The following is a 16974-nucleotide window of genomic DNA, read 5'->3' as shown; positions in this document are numbered from 1 at the left end:
TCATCAATATTTTCAATTGCCAGGTCAGTTTCCACACAAAAGATGCTTCACACATCTAGTCTTTTCTCTGTTAATAAAGAGGTTCCCAAACTGTGAGCCGAGGAGCACTTGCTGATGGTTCAGACAGTTGCCTAGTCACAAGACGGTGGATCCCCCACTATTCTCATCTGCTGAATCAAGTTCAAAGAAACTAAAAATGTATTACATTTTTTTCCCCAATGTTGCTTTTATCTTTAAGCAATTGCTGTGGTTTCCCCCGGGCTGTTATGGAATTGCAAATGGGAAGGAAGCTGCCCACAAGACAGTATCTTATTAAGATTTAGCCAAAGTTATGAAAGAATTTGAGAATCCCTGTACTACTGTATTCCACAAGTACATTATGCAACTGTTTTATTTTATTCAGTTTCCTGACGTAAATCATAAATCGAAAATACCTAGCTGAATAGATATAAGTATGTTATCAAGTCAGTCTCAGGCTTTCCAGTACATCACCACCACAGTACCTCAGCACTTCATCTTGACAGTTTTAGATACATTCCAAGATCATTAAGAATCCACACATTGCTATATTGATGAAAACCTGGAGGCTCATGTTGTAGTTCTTCTGACAGCTTTCTAATCTGTCCTGTATAGTATATCAACATGCATTTTTCTAATATACTTATATTTTCAACATAATAGAGCCCAGAATGAGGTAATCACAGGCATTTCAAACAAGTTATTTCTGCTATTCCAAATCTAGTCAGCAATCTAAATATTGATGGCATGTACAGATACTAAAATCTTATAGTGCATGGACAATCAGCCTCTTTTCCATACAGGTAATTCAGTTTCAGTTGAGCCATATCCACTATTTTATGGATTATCTCAAGTGCCTCCTGCAACAAACCTCTTTCTGTTTGTTTTGTAATAGTAAGAAACAAGATTGACAAGAGTTAATAGAGTTACTCCAAACACTGTCTCCTACACTGTTTAACAAGGACTTCACTCCATTAGTCCTCATTAAAGAAAATACATCTAGCCTCCGGAGCTTGATTGTGTTTCAAATCCTCTTTCGCACCTTGATTTTTTTTTATTTTTTTTAAGAGAAATTAATTTACAGAAATCCCTGCATGATGAGAGAGAGATACAAAGTGTAATTCTCTTAGCTCATATTTAAAACAAAAACTAAAAAACTAAAAACACAACTCTGTAGTAATTGGAGTAAAGACTCAAATGTACTAGGAAACTAATCACACAAATACAAGATAAATATGGCTGAACATTTTAAGGACAATAGAATCCACAAGTGTCAAATGTTTCTTTTGTTTTAAAGTGTTAATTTGTTCAGAAGGCAGTAATATAGATAACTGCAATCAGAATTTGACTTTCTATTTGCTTTATGCTATGTTCTTGTCATCTGTTTTGTAAACACAAATCTAGAACAAAACTGAACTGAAAACACTAATTTCCAGGAACATTGAAAAACTCTCTATTTTAACTATCAAAAGTCAAAAATATTTACCAAAACTTCTTCAGAAGCCAAATATTTAAACAGATCCAACAAATATCACTGTCCTGTGAACACCACCATGTCACTGACATTTACAATATATTTAAGTTGTTTCAAAGTGCAAAGGAAGTCAAACAACAGGGTTAACAGTGTTGGAACAGTTAATTCCAATACCATGTACATCAGGAAAGTAGGCCTGACTGTGTATGATGCTTGTCAAAACTTTCACTATGCATCTAACAAGCAGTAAGGCTCTGACACTAGCTAGCTTCATCACAACTGCCTTTTCTAACTTCAGCAGGGAACTATAAACCAAGACCTTCATGGATAATTCATCATGGTTTGTGCCATAAATTTATAATGCCATTTGTAAATTTCTGATAATTGGATTACAACAGGCTTCATAATAAGGCTATAGCTTGACTATGTACAAAGTAAATAACCTATATTTAAGAACTTTTTAGGCCACAAATTAAAACAGATCTCAGGTTTAAAAAGTGGCTTATAAAGTAAAAGCCTCTCCAGAACTGAAAGATTTACATAAGATAGTTGGTGCCTTAGAAGGGTTTGAGTTGGTTTTACTCCCTCCCACCCCCAAGTTTTGTCTTTTGTGGTTCTTGTTTAAATATATAGGGATGAAAAACACAGGGAACATCCCAGTCTCTAGGTGGGGAACTGAAAGGATTTAGCCTGGCTGAGGCCTACTTAATAGATGAGGCCTGTAGAGCTCTTGCAGCCTTAGCTTCTTCACAAAAAGAAATAAGAACTACATTTTGGGCTACAAATATCAGGCATGTTCATGGAGCTTGGAGCAAGGAGACAGGCAGTTTCCTGACCTGAGCTTTCACAGTAAAGCAGACTTAAAATGCCACAGCCCTGCACTTTCACAAACTGAGGGATTCAGACCCAACTATACCATACTTAGGAGTCAACGGGATGCCTAGCATTTGCTTCTGGGGGTTGTCTCAGGAAAAACTGTTATAGAAGTTTGTAGAGGACAGACAAGTAAATTCTAACTGCTTTCAATTTTTAAATCTCTTTCTTTCCTGGAATCCATGGGTCCCCAATTCTCAATATCACACTACATGAAGGAAAGATTTCATAAAACTACAACTGTATACACACACAGGCTGCATATATTAACCATAAAGAGCATGAAAGCTAGTTTTTAATAAGATTAAGGGTGGGGTTCACCAAACAAAAATAATCACAAAATAGATACTGTTAAAAAAAAAAAAAGAGGTGAAACCAAATCAATGAGAGACAATAAATACTGAACTGCCAAAAGGATCAGGCTGATTTCCTTGATAAACAGGCACTCGCTAGCCAGGCCCCCCTTCCCAGCGTTTGTTTGTGGGGGGAATGCCTCAGTTTCCAAGGCACTCTCCCTTCCCCACTCCTCTTCAGTCCGCTTCCAATCTGAGTGAGCGCAAGACACCCCCCGCAAGTCCCAACACATCCCCACCACACATAACCCCCACCCTCATCCCCTGCCACAGGGCTGCTCCCCTTTGTCTCTCCCATTATACAACGGGGTGGGACCCTCCTGCCCCCCGACCCCCACCCCGGGGCTCCGGCTGCCGCTTCTCAGCTGGGCTCACACTGCGGCTGCCGGGTCCCCCCTACGCCTGCCCTCGCCCCCATCCCCTCCGGGCCTCCCCTCCCTCGGTCCGCGCCCACCTGTCCCGGGGGTCGATCCAGCTGGTCTGCTTGTTGTTGTGGTCAATGTAGAAGACTTTGCCGTCGTAATCCCGCGCCTCCTCCCAGCCATCGGGTAAGGGGAGCTGCCCATTCCCCGCTTTCCTAGGCATGGTCAGGCGCCGGGGGCAGCTGCTCCATAGGGCCAGGAAGAAAGAAGGGAAGCGGGAAAAGCCCCCAGTAGAGCCGGGGGACGGGGAGGGGGGGATCCGGAGCCGGGCCTGGGGCGGGGAGCGCAGAGAGTCTCTTGCAATCGCTCAGGAAACCCTCCTCCCCTGCTCGGGTTCAATCCACCATGTCTTGGCTGCCGCCGCCTGCTCCAGCAGCACCAGCGCAGGGGTCCGGGCTGAGCCCAGCCGCTCTCTGGGTTCGGAACGGGGGAGCCCGGCTCAGCCCCGGGCAGCAGTCGCCACCGCTCATTAGCATGAGATTAACATCCATCTCATCTGCATGCACATTCCTCGCCGCTGCATTCCTCAGCGTTAACCCTGCCGCTGCTGCTGCCCACAGCAAGCGCGGGGGGGCGACCCAGGCCTGACAGACCCCGCCGCGGGGGAAGGGGCGACAGGCGCGGCGGGGCCGCCAGCAGCAGGCGAGGGCTGCAGAAAGGGGGAAGGAGAGGGGTAGGCAGGAGCTGGAGGGGCTTCCCTGTCCCGGCGCTGCTTCCCAACTGAGCAGCACAAGGGTCGCTGCCCGCTCCCCGGAAAGCCGGCACTTAGCCCTCACCCCCAAGCTAAGGGGGCCCGGGGCTCAGCTGCCTAGCGGGTGGAAGTGGCCCGCTGGGAAGCCTCCCTTACCCCCTGGCTGGTGGAAGGACTATGCCCTCTCTGATCTCTCAGCCCTGGCCCAGGAGCCAGAGGGGCGTGCCTAGCATGCACTGTACGGTACTACAGCTAGTCTGTGCTCCTCAGGGCCAGCAGCAGACAACCGCTAGTGCCAACCTCCAATAGGCAGAAAATCATGCAACAGGCTCTCAGAAATCATGAGATGTGACTCTGAAAACAGAATTTTAAAAAAATATATAGATTGAGTTCCTTTTAGTTGGCTGCAGGTTGCTGAACCTTGAGGTTCACTCAGCTTTTGTTTTCAAGCTTTCCTCCACAGCCATAAGGGCTAGGGCCTTTCATTTAAACACACCAGTAAATTGAGGCTCTCGCTTAGTGAATCGGCTCTAGTAGCTAGGAGTTTAAATAAATTCTCAGATATTACAAAACTGGGCAACATTGCAACCCTGTATCCCTTAATCATCAAGTTTGTACTCTGAATGAGGCCAGGGGCTATGTGGAAGAAACACCATGTGATGATGCAGAGACAACCTTAATCCAGGAATTTCCTGAGTTGTGAGCACTTAGGTTTGCAACCTAAAGTTTTTAAGGTGGTTGTTGGTGGTGGTGGTGGTGGTGGGGGGAGGTGTTGTATGAAGTTATAAACACAGTATGAGACATTCACTGTTAAAACTCAATATCACCAATTTCTTCTATTTTATAATAAATGTGTGGTAAAGTTACTGCCCCAATATGCCCCCTCCTGGCTGCCTAGGGCACTGCTGCAACTATTATCTCAGCTCTGGTCTACACTACGAGTTTAGGTCAAATTTAGCAGCGTTAGATCGATTTAACCCTGCACCCATCCACACGACGAAGCCATCGTTGTTGAATTAAAGGGCTCTTAAAATCAATTTCTGTACTCCTCCCTAATGAAGGGATTAGCGATTAAATTGACCCTGCTGGGTCAAATTTGGGGTGTGTGGATGTAATTGGACAGTATTTGCCTCCGGAAACTATCCCAGAGTGCTTCATTGTGACCGCTCTGGACAGTGCTCTCAACTCAGATGCACTAACCAGGTAGACAGGAAAAGCCCTGCAAACTTTTGAATTTCATTTCCTGTTTGGCCACCGTGGCGAGCTGATCAGCACAGGTGACCATGGAGTCCCAGAATCGCAAAAGAGCTCCAGCATGGACCACATGGGAGGTACTGGATCTGATCACTGTATGGGGAAATGAATCCTTGCTATCAGAACTCCATTCTAACAGACTATATGATTAAGTGCAGCCAGACACCAGGGGAGTTAGAAGAGTGCAGCAGGATGTGCTGTGCATCAGAGAAGCTTTGAAAACCAGTTTCATGACAGGCCAGGCTACGCTGTGAAAGTTCTGTTCATTTCTCCTTGATGAAAACCCACTCCCTTTGTTTACTCTACTTCCCTGTAAGCCAACCACCCTTCCCTCCCCCCTTTGATCTCCACTTGCAGAGGCAATAAAGTCATTGTTTCAAATTCATTAATTAATTCAATCACACAAATGGGGGAATAAATTGCCAAGGTAGCCCAGGAGGTATGGAGGAAGAGGGAAGCACCAGGATGGGGCACCCCTAGAATGGCATGCAGCTCATCATAGAAGATGGGATGATGCAGCTCATCATAGGGATGATGTCTGTGGCTCTGACCCAGAGCAGCTGTTTGCCTCTCTGGTAGGCTTGCCTGATGTTCCGGACAGGACTGAATCTTCATTAGATGAAACTTAAAGAAGGGAATGACCTGGAGTCACTCCCATTTATGACCAGGTGCCCCCGACTGACCTCACCGGGGCCAGCCAGGAGCATCCATGCAGAGTCATAACAAGGAATTTTTGCGCCCAAGGCAAGGGCTGGCTCCAGGTTCTTCAGCGGCAATTCAGCAGCGGGTCTCTCAGTCCCTCTCAGAGGGATGGACCAGCCACCAAATTGCCACTGAAGAATGAATGAAGCGGCGGCAGCAATTCAGTGGTAGGTCCTTCCCTCCGAGAGGGCCTGAGGGACCCACCACTGAACTGCTGCCGATCGCAGCTTTTCCCCACCCCTTCCAACCCTACTTGGGTGGTAAAGCTGTGCCCCTCCGCTTTGCGTGCCCGAGGCAAGTGCCTCACTCGCCTTGCCCTTGTTACAGCACTGCACCCATGTCTGCCCAGGAGCCACCAACAGACCTCACTGAGGCCGACCAGGAGGAACCAGGAGACAGCAGCAGATGGTACAATATGGCTGCTAACTGTCTTTGCTAACTTGCAAAGGCAAGGCACTGCTGCTGTGTAGCACTGTAGTACCATGTCTGCCAGCAGTACCCAGGAGACGTATGGTGACAGTGAGCCGAGCGGGCTCTGTGCTTGCTGTAGTATGTCATCTGCACAGGTAACTCAGAAAAAGGTGAGAAACAATTTTTTGCCGTTGCTTTCAGGGGTGTGGGGGGAGGGGGCTGAGAATGTGTACCGAGAACCACCCACGACAATGTTTTTGCCTCATCAGGCATTGGGAGCTCAACCCAGAATTCCAATGGGCGGCAGAGACTACAGGAACTGTGGGATAGCTACCCACAGTGCAAAGCTCCAAAAAACAAAAAAATGATGCTAGCCTTGATACTGTGGATGCACTCTGCTGACTTAATGGTCTATAGCAGAGACACACACAATCTACTATCATATCGATTTATAAAAAACGACATATTAAATTGACCTAATTTTCTAATGTAGACATACCCTCAGTTTCCCCCACTCTTTTGCCCTGCTCTGGCTCTTGGAACATCCGATTCAGTGGCTCTCAAGTTTTCCAGACTACTGTACCTCTTTCAGGAGTCTGATTTATCTCACATACCCCCAAGTTTCACCTCTCTTAAAAACCACTTGCTTACACAATCAGAGATCAAAATAACAAAAAAAAAAGTGTCACGGTACACTATTACTGACATATTACTTGCATTCTCATTTTTAGCATAGAAGTATAAAATAAATCAATTGGAATATAAATATTGTACTTACATTTCAGTGTATAGCATATAGAAATTCAATGTTGATAAATTCAAAGTAATGCACAATGGAAAACATAATCCCAATTATACATATAAAACGATGGGGTCTAAATTAGCTGTTACCACTCAGAAAAGAGATCTTGAAGTCATTGTGGATAGTTTTCTGAAAACATCCACTCATTGTGCAGTGGTGGTCAAAAAAGCTAAGGGAATGTTGGGAATCATTAAGAAAGTGACAGATAAGACTGAAAATATATTGCCTCTATATAAATCCATGGTATGCGCCATCTTAAAAAAGGGTATTAGAATTGAAAAAGGTTCAGAAAAGGGCAACAAAAATTATTAGGGATATGGAATGGCTTTCATATTAGGAGAGATTAATAAAAAAGGGACTTTTCAACTTGGAAAAGAGACAGCTAAGGGGGGATATCACAGAAGTCTATAAAATCATATCTGGTGTGGAGAAAGTACATAAGGAAGTGTTATTTACTCCTTCTCATAACACAAGACCTAGGGGTCACCAAATGAAATTAATAGGCAGCAGGTTTTAAACAAACAAAGGGAAGTATTTTTTCACACAACATAGTCAACCTGTGGAACTCCTTGCCAGAGGGTGTTGTGAAGGCCAAGACTATAACAGGGTTAAAAAACAGAACTAAAGTTCATGGAGGACAGGTCCATCAATGGCTTTTAGCCAGAATGGGCAGGGATGGTGTCCCTAGCCTCTGTTTGCCAGAAGCTGGGAATGGGCGACAGGAAATGGATCATTTGATGATTACCTGCTCTATTAATTCCCTCTGGGGCACTTGGAATTGGCTATTGTCAGAAGACAGGATACAGGGCTAGATGGACCTTTGGTCTGATCCAGTATGTCTGTTCTTATGTGCAGTATGAACAAGTCATTGTCTGTATAAAATTTTAGTTTGTACTGACCTCACTAGTGCTTTTTATGTGGAGTGTTGTAAAACTAGGCAAAATATCTAGATGAGTTAATGTACCCTCTGGAAGACCTCTGTGTACCCAAGGGTACACATACCCCTGGTTGAAAACCACTTCCTGTCACACCTGTGCATTATGAGGTTAGAGGGTTTTGTTTTTTTTTAACCTTCATGCTCCGTAGTTATACATTCAAACTGTCAAGTTAGTTGCGAGTCTGTCTCTCATTTCCCTCTTCTTCCTTCCCCCGCCCCAATACACTTGCAAGAAAGGGCTGCAATTTTGGCCAGCACTAGGCAGGATGTCAGAAAGCAAACAATGCCCTATTTTACAGTTAGGTCTAATCCATTTATTCACTGTAGTCTTTTTTCATATCCCAGCAAATTTCTCTTTGTTCCCAAGAAAAGAAGCTACATTAGTCTCTTGAAGTTGTATATCCACATCCACCATAATAAGGTAACAGTGAAATAAGAGACTAATAAGGCCCTGACTGCAACTGATGTCAAGCAGGGAGACTTCTGCATATGTACAGAACCTGCCTTCAGTGAGGCTCCTGCATAGATTCAGCAATCTGCCCACTCATTGTCAGTTACAGGACTAGAGCCTATTCAAGCAACAGCTATATTTTGTTTTTAATTTAGACCGTTACATTGAAGCTGGTCTGTGTATAAAATTGAGACCTGTTTTCTAGTGATATTGCTGAATACTTCTCCTCTGCATTATAATTTGGACCTCTCAATCACCTCTAGTTTCATTATATTGTAGTTTTATGTGATCTCCACAGTGACCAAATGCATGTGACATGCCTGGGAAAGGACAAACTGGTTTTCATTTTCACTTTTAAAAATGTTCTTTCCTTTAATAAAAAGATCTAGGACTAGATACACTGAAAAAAAAATCTAGAAAATAGAATCTTGTCTTCTAAAAGTAGCTACCCGCTATTTATTTTTGGCATTAGTGTAGAACTCAGTATAGAAGAAGATATGGTCTTTAACTATGCTTAAAAGCAGGCCTGTTCTGCAACTATTATAGTTTCTTGCTCTGGTGGGCCATGCACACACCTGGACATTTCATAAGGCCCACTGCCTGCTTCACTACAATACACTAATGCCCAATTCATTAGCATTTTGTCATCATGCTTACACACTTGTGTAAACCAAAATGATGTAAACAGACAATACTATACATAGAAACAACTTATCTAAATATAAAATCAGTACAGGTGACTTTAAATCTTATTAACATATATAGAATTTGTTGGGCTCACATGAGGTTGTGCTTAGGTTTGTGTAGCCCTTCTGTGTGATAAGGTTGGGCACCACTGTTCTAGTCTAAAGATTCCCAGCAAAGGCAGGCGTGTGATGCAGAAAATCTACAGTACTGAACCAAAATGAACCTCATTTACTTCACCACTCCCCCCGTAGTTAATTTTGACCCCTTGGACAATAATTAAGTGCAGTATTATGATAACCAACAGCTAATGTTTTGGAGTAAAAGCTTTTACCTTATTCATACAAGATCCATGCTTAAAGTTTATATACACACTTTTGGTTAAACCACTGTAGAAAATACTCAAACTTTCCTCCTTTGCCCCAGCAGATGGAAGTGAGGATTCTCTACTCTAGGGGAATATGTATATCAAGACAAATCCATAACACCCTGATCTTTTGAATCCTTACAGATACAAACACTCAAGAATTGCTACTCAATAGCAAGAGGTCTTGTTTTACTTTATTCGACTACTACACCTTAATCATAAATAAAAATATTAGAGCCCAATCTAGCAAAGCACTTCATGTCAGCACTGAGGGGCCAGAGTAGTATAAAGGGACATTAGTGTACATGAGAACTTGGGCCTGTTTATCAATAAGAATTGGAGGTTTTTAAAGGAATATTAGAACTGTAGGCAACAGGGTCCTGCCTGTTCAATCAAGTTTTGCTTTTGCTCCTTGGTAACTAGATTGGTAGAAATCCAGCTCTCTCCAGTCTGTTGGCCTGTGTCAGACTAGATGATCACCAGGGTCCCTTCTGACCTTAAAACCAATAACTACAAAGAAGTTTTTCAAATATACCTACATCTCAACTGACACGGTCAGTACAGTATGCCATAGATTGTTCAGCTTAATTGTGCAACACAGCATAGTTTAAAATACTAGAATATGTCTACACTGTAATTAAACACCATGGGTGACCTGTGCCAGACAACTTGGGGGCTGTTTAATTGTGGTGTAGACATTCAGGCTGATTGAAGCCAGAATGCCTACACCTCAATTAAACAGCCCCTTAGCCCAAGCCAACTGGTATAGACCAACCAGGGGTGTTTAATTGCAGTGTAGACATAACCTTAGAGACACATAAGTGTACATGTGAAGAGATTGTCAAAAAAAGAAGAGCAAACTATTTTAATATCCTGTGACCATGTAATGCTACATTCAGTGCAACATAGGAAAATTAGCTGTTAACCTGAAATTGCACTACATGGGTCAGAACCTGAGCTGGTGTAAGTCAATGTAGCTCTGTTGATTTCAGTGGAGGTGTGCTAATTTATACTAGCAGAGGGTCTGACACTATCTTTGTACCATGCCTAGCACACTGGGGCTATGACTTGGTTGAGAAGTCTGGGCATTACTGCAATGTAAGTAAGATTAATAGTAACATGAGTTACTATTTCCCTCTACTTGGTAGTGTACCTCAGGGAGCTGGAGAAGACTTGGTATTATACCAACTTGAAAAAACATTGCTATCTGAAAGTTTTGTACCTACTATCTTTACAGGTAAGATATGCCAGGGGTAGGGTCAGATACATAAGGGGTAGCTCCACTATTCCCAATTGTCCACCAGCATAAGATCCCTGAGGAAACGTACACTAGTGGTATAAGTTAAAGCCGCACAAGAGTAACTAACTTATCTTAGCGCCAAGTAGCTCTGGATCAGGGGGTCACAGCCATCTTCCTGCAAACCCCTCCAACTCCACTGTGTTTGGCTAGGGTGTGAATGGAATAGAGAACTGAGCCTCAAATATCCTGACAGAACTTTGATCTTAAAACTTCAGACAATAAATGAGTTTGAAATGACACATTTGTTGTCTGAAGTTTTGGATGCTTGAAGTTCTTGATGACAAATCTGGTCAACAAGGATATTATACAATGGCTTTCCTCAATTACAGTCACTGTAGAATTCTGAAAAATGTAAATACAACATTGTAAAAAGAAGGGGGAGAAATTAGTCTCAAGATTCACAACAACGAATTCAAATTAAAAGGGACTCCATTTTAAAAAAATATATATAGTGTGCTAGTGTTGCTACTGTCAACTTTGACTTAGTGACTCATGTATAATTTCTTGGAATGGAGAATTTTCTTAAAACTAAATGTAGTATTCTGGTTGGATTTATCATGAAGTACTAAGTGTTGACATTTACTTGGAACAAGAGAATAGCTTTGATCATGTCTACTTTTCTCTTCACTCCAAATCCTGTTCTTCCCATTGAAGTTCCACAGGACCAACTACTTGTGGTAAACATAGAGCAAGTTCTACTATTACAGAATTATGCCTTTACAAAAAATAATTATAAAAAGCTCAGGTGTTCTGGATGATTAAATTAAAAATTGGAACATTTCAGGTGTCCTACAAAAAGATATGGAATATAGACTCATAGACTCATAGACTCATAGGTCAGAAGGGACCAATCTGATCATCTAGTCTGACCTCCTGCACAAGGCAGGCCACAGAACCCCACCCATCCAATTTTATAACAACCCCTATCCCAGGACCGAGTTATTGAAATCCTCAAAAATGGTTTGAAGACCTCAAGCTGCAGAGACACCACCAGCAAGCGACCCGTGCCCCACGCTGCAGGGGAAGGCGAAAAACCTCCAGGGCACCTGCCAATCCGCCCTGGAGGAAAATTCCTTCCCGACCCCAAATATGGCGATCAGCTAAACCCTGAGCATGTGGGCAAGAGTCACCAGCTAGCACCCAAGAAGGAATTCTCCGCAGCAACTCAGTACCCATCGCATGCAACATCTCCCCGCAGACCATTGAGCAGACCTGTCTGGTGGTAATTCAAGATCAATTGCCCAAATTAACGATCCTATCATAACATCCCCTCCATATACTTATCAAGCTTTGTCTTAAAGCCAGGAAAGTCTTTTGCCCCTACTACTTCCCTCGGAAGGCTATTCCAGAACTTCACTCCCCTAATGGTCAGAAACCTTCGTCTAATTTCAAGTCTAAACTTCCTAATATCCAGTTTATACCCATTCGTCCTCGTGGCTACATTAGTACTAAACTTAAATAATTCCTCTCCCTCCCTAACGTTAACCCCCTTGATATATTTATATAGGGCGAGCATATCCCCCCTCAGCCTTCTTTTGGCCAGGCTAAACAAGCCAAGCTCTTTGAGTCTCCTTTCATAAGGCAGTTTTTCCATTCCTCGGATCATCCTCGTAGCCCGTCTCTGAACCTGTTCCAGTTTGAATTCATCCTTCTTGAACATGGGACACCAGAACTGCACACAGTATTCCAGATGGGGTCTCACCAACGCCGTATACAACGGTACTAATACATCCTTATCCTTGCAGGAAATACCCCGCCTGATGCATCCCAAAATCGCATTTGCTTTTTTAACAGCCGTATCACATTGGCGACTCATAGTCATCCTGCTATCAACCAGTACCCCAAGGTCCTTCTCTTCCTCCGTCGCTTCCAACTGATGCGCCCCCAACGTATATCCAAAATTCTTATTATTAATTCCTAAATGCATGACCTTGCACTTTTCACTATTGTATTTCATCCTATTTCTATTACTCCAGTTTACAAGGTGGTTCAGATCTTCCTGAATAGCATCCCTGTCCTTCTCCGTGTTAGCAATACCCCCCAGCTTCGTGTCATCCGCAAACTTTATTAGCACATTCCCGCTCTTTGTGCCAAGGTCAGTAATAAAAAGGTTAAATAAGATCGGTCCCAAAACCGATCCTTGAGGGACTCCACTGGTGACCTCCTTCCAGTCCGACAGTTCACCTTTCAATACGACCCTCTGGAGTCTCCCCTTTAACCAGTTCCTTATCCACCTTACAACTTTCATATTCACTCCCAGCTTTTCCAATTTAACTAACAGCTCCGTGTGCGGAACCGTGTCGAACGAATATCCTGGGATGGCAGAGTCCCAGTAAAATTGGGCTACCGTTCAAGTGTAGATGTGTGAATTTTCAAACTTATACAATAACTTGTCTTCCAATACAAGTTTTTTGTAATGATGAAAGAAATTTTTTTTGTCTTTGCTATAGAAGTATTGATCATATACATCTGAAAAACAGTGAAATTTTACTATTCTCTTGCACTTATCACTGACAAAAAGAATTAGACCAATAGCTATTTCAACTAAAAATGTTAGAGGCGGAGAGAGAGGAAGGGATAAGAAATCTTACAATAAAACATTGCCTGCAACTTTTAACTATGGAGTTATAAACAGCATCTTAATAATAAAACCTTTTGCTAAAAACCTCAGAAGCACTTGTTAGAAATTGTTTAATCATTCAAGGCAGCAAACATCCATGATTCACACTACTAAATGTTTCTGTGGATAAAGATAATGAGATACAGAGTTGTAGTTTGTTCTGCGAACCAGGGGCTTGATCATAGTCACGTTAGGTTCCAAGGTGGTAGCCTGCAGAAGCTCCTTTGGTATGCAGCCTTGAGGCTATTGCTCCCTTGGAAATGACCACATAATGCAGTCTTTTTGGCATTAAATGGCTGATCATCGGTATTACCTGTCCACCAAGTCTGCCTTTTCTAGGGGCACAGTTGTAGACACCACGTAGATTTATTGCTCAGGGGAATCATATCATTATATTCAGGTCATACCCAGTGAAGGTACCAAATAGTACAATCTCCTTATCTCCTGGCCCAACACAAGCTGGAAGAAGGCCAGCAATAGATAACAGAATGAGGATTTCCATTCACTTATACTTTTAAGCAGGGAACACTGAGGGGACGTCTCCTGTTACAGCTCCCTTGGTTTGCCAAAAGTGACAATGTGTCACTCCCAACAGGTATTTGAGCAGGTCCAATTCCATCCAGTATTGCATCAGTACAAGGCCTCTAACCACTGAGGCAAAAAACTCTCTTAGCTGAAAGAGGGAACTAGTATATGTATCTGTAAATTCGACATTTCATCTAACAGAGGGCAGTGGGTCAAATACATAGAAAAAGTGAGGGACGTACAAATACAGGCCTTGTGTCTGAAAAGCACTCTGAAAAGCAACTCCAAAAAAATGGCATATTAGTGTTCTATGTTTACGGCCTCTGATTTCCCAGAATTAGTGTAGTCGTTTTACAGATAAGACGTTTTCAAACTGCAAACAGCATGTGGGATCTGGGTCAAAAAGGGTTCTCTCCTTCTTGTGCATCACCACCTGTAATAAAGGTCCTGGGAGTCAAATTAAACTTCTGAAATTCCATTGTCTTTAATTTATTCCCACTTGTGAAAACCCTACTGCCTTCAAAGTGGTGTGTACAGGCATAATTCATTGCACCTGAGTAAACAATTCTGTTCCTTCCTGCATCTCATCAACAGAATCCAGGTTGTCCCCTCTTGGCCAAGTTGGCTTTGCAGGGTGAATGGCAGTAAAGTAAAAATGTAAAATTTTTTCCACAGAAGTCAGCGTAGATGACTGCATACATCCAGGAAGCAGATCTGTTGAGGGTGACTTTGCGATATAGCCATTTTTCGAAGTACCACCACCTTGAAGGTCTCTACCAAATGAGCAACGCTGTTACATGTCAGGCTTATGGATGCTCAAATATCTTTGACTAATGCCTTATAAATTTGTAACCTCTCACCAGGTGCCATTAGCAGTAGTAAGGTTCTGGTTTCAATCCTGCCAGGGGGGATTCTTTTAAGATTTTAAATTAAATGATGGGGGAAGGGGATAATCTCAATCAAGCCAAACTTGATCCACTCCCAGGCCTTAAGAACTTAAATTTTAACCCACTCTATCTCCTTTGTGAGTGTTGCTTCCCTACTCACAAATATTTCTAAGCAGTCCTTGGGAACATGAAACCATCAAAACCACTTTTTTGAGAGGAAAAACCATAATCACCATATATTTATATAAAATAAAATTAGAAAAAATTTAGTGTCTGAGGGTTATGGATGACCCAGTAGTCAGTGTCATGCCTGGTTGAGGTTCAGAACTTATTCAGGAAACAACCCCTTCCCTTCTGCCCCAGCCTCTCTTATAAATTCAATTTAGACTCAGGGAAGGTCAAGGAGACAGCTGTCCTCAGACTGACTGTCCCACTCTAGTGAAACCAACAACCCAAACTTCCCCATCTAGTCCCAAAGTCAGCACCATAGGATTCAGAATTTCTCAATAGGAAACAGAGTAGAATACTTAGATAAACCGCTCAAGTTCCCTGTTGAATTTTGGCTCCCACAGCTGCTACTCTGAAAACTGCTTAACCAAAGTCCACTACTTGTCAGCTCGGGGTGACCCACTTATACATCTCATAATTTCTCCCTGCTTACATAAATATCATCACTTGCACTATATTCTATCAGATCAATTTCAAAACACAGAACAAAACTTCAGACATAAAACACTGTACAGGAATGCACTGAGGAAAAAAATTTATGTAGACTGGCAGGCTCAATACTAGCTTTTCTCCTATCCACTTCACCCCTCTTCTCCTATGGAGGGAGCAGAGAACTTCAAGTCTTCTAGCTCTCAGGTTTACAAATGCATGTAGTAATAATTAATAACAGAAACCCATTTGTAGACCTCTGGCTTCTAGAGGGCAAGATAATGCTTGAGCAAGTCTGATTTCAGTAAGTTTTCCTGACATTCACTAACTCGTGCACTGAAACTTGATCAGTTTTGCATAGTTACAAGTTTTACAAGGAAATGTCACTCCATCTCATTCAATGATGGAAAAGGAGGCAGAGGGAGATTGATATGATAAGGATGGAGAAGTACAGACTGCAACTGCAGGTGAGTAAGTCTGATGGATGGGGGTTAGTGATCCAGAGAAGATTAGTGGGTGAATGTGACTGTTGGAGAAGTGAGGAGGTCTAGATTGTACATGAGTAGTTGGGATATGTGATGGAGGAACGGGTGATGCCAACAGGGGTGTATTTAGAAAAAAATCAGGACCATAATCGGTCAAGTCACCATAAAAAACAAAGCAGTAGCCTCAACCTTATGCAGCATTAATTGTCGCAGTGCAATAACAAATATACTCCTTCCTCAAAGTTATACCTTAACCAACATGTCCCACCCAAAAGACCCCTTTAAAAAACTCCCCTCAAGGCTTCCACTGTTTCCTGAAAGCCAACAACTTTTGATTGTTGATTGAGCACGCAAAGTTCAGGGTCTGACCTCACTGAGAAATCATGCTAACAGCTCTCTTTTATATTGAATTAGCTTAATTGTAGCAGTAGACGATAAAGATGAAAGAGTGACAATTGTTCTTTGGAAGTAATCAATCCCAGAGGCCCACCTGCTTCTGGTAAGACAATCTTTGTGGAGAGTTGTGGTGAAAGCGTACAGAAAAACATTTTGTTTTGGGGCCATTTTGTAAGTGTGGCTAATGCACTGGATTATTATGGGATTTAAACAGTTAGGATTCCTGAATTGTGCAGGAGCCATTAATATCATTCCCATTCTGTGCTTCTCACTCCCAGCACCAAAGCCAGCAGTGTTATAAGCCTTACTGGATCATCATACTACCAGTATTTGTTCAGGTTCAGTTTCTGACTAGTCTGACTCCTGTATGGTGCAGTACATAAAAGTAAACCAGATAAACCACTTGAGCAGTGCTCAGTGCATTCTGGAGTGATAGTGGAAGAACTATTTCACCATTGAGATTATGCCAGGACTGGCACAGTGAAAGATCACAGTGGTTAGCCTACCAAAAAAAAAAAAAAAAAAAAAAAGTGCTTCCAGAACCTGAACAGGTGTTACAACCACTTGTGTGTGGTCATGAAGGCTACGTCCAGACTACCCGCCGTATCGGCGGGTTAAAATCGATTGCTCGGGGATCGATATATCGCGTCTCATCTAGACACGAT

General features: G+C 42.7%; 1 protein-coding gene across 1 annotated transcript in view; it reads right to left on the bottom strand.

Moving 5' to 3' along the window:
* WWC2 (WW and C2 domain containing 2) overlaps window positions 1-3708 on the bottom strand; it is a 157989-nt gene extending 154281 nt beyond the window's left edge. The window contains exon 1 of the mRNA XM_050945314.1: window positions 3173-3708. Coding sequence (XP_050801271.1) covers window positions 3173-3303 — 131 coding nt within the window. The 5' untranslated portion in view covers window positions 3304-3708. The remainder of the gene's footprint in view (window positions 1-3172) is intronic.
* Window positions 3709-16974: the final 13266 nt, after the last annotated feature.

Source organism: Gopherus flavomarginatus, chromosome 3, assembly GCF_025201925.1.
Source record: "Gopherus flavomarginatus isolate rGopFla2 chromosome 3, rGopFla2.mat.asm, whole genome shotgun sequence".
Taxonomy (NCBI): Eukaryota; Metazoa; Chordata; order Testudines; family Testudinidae; genus Gopherus; species Gopherus flavomarginatus.
The sequence above is the reverse complement of the archived record's forward strand: the minus strand, read 5'-3'. Positions and strand labels throughout refer to the sequence as shown.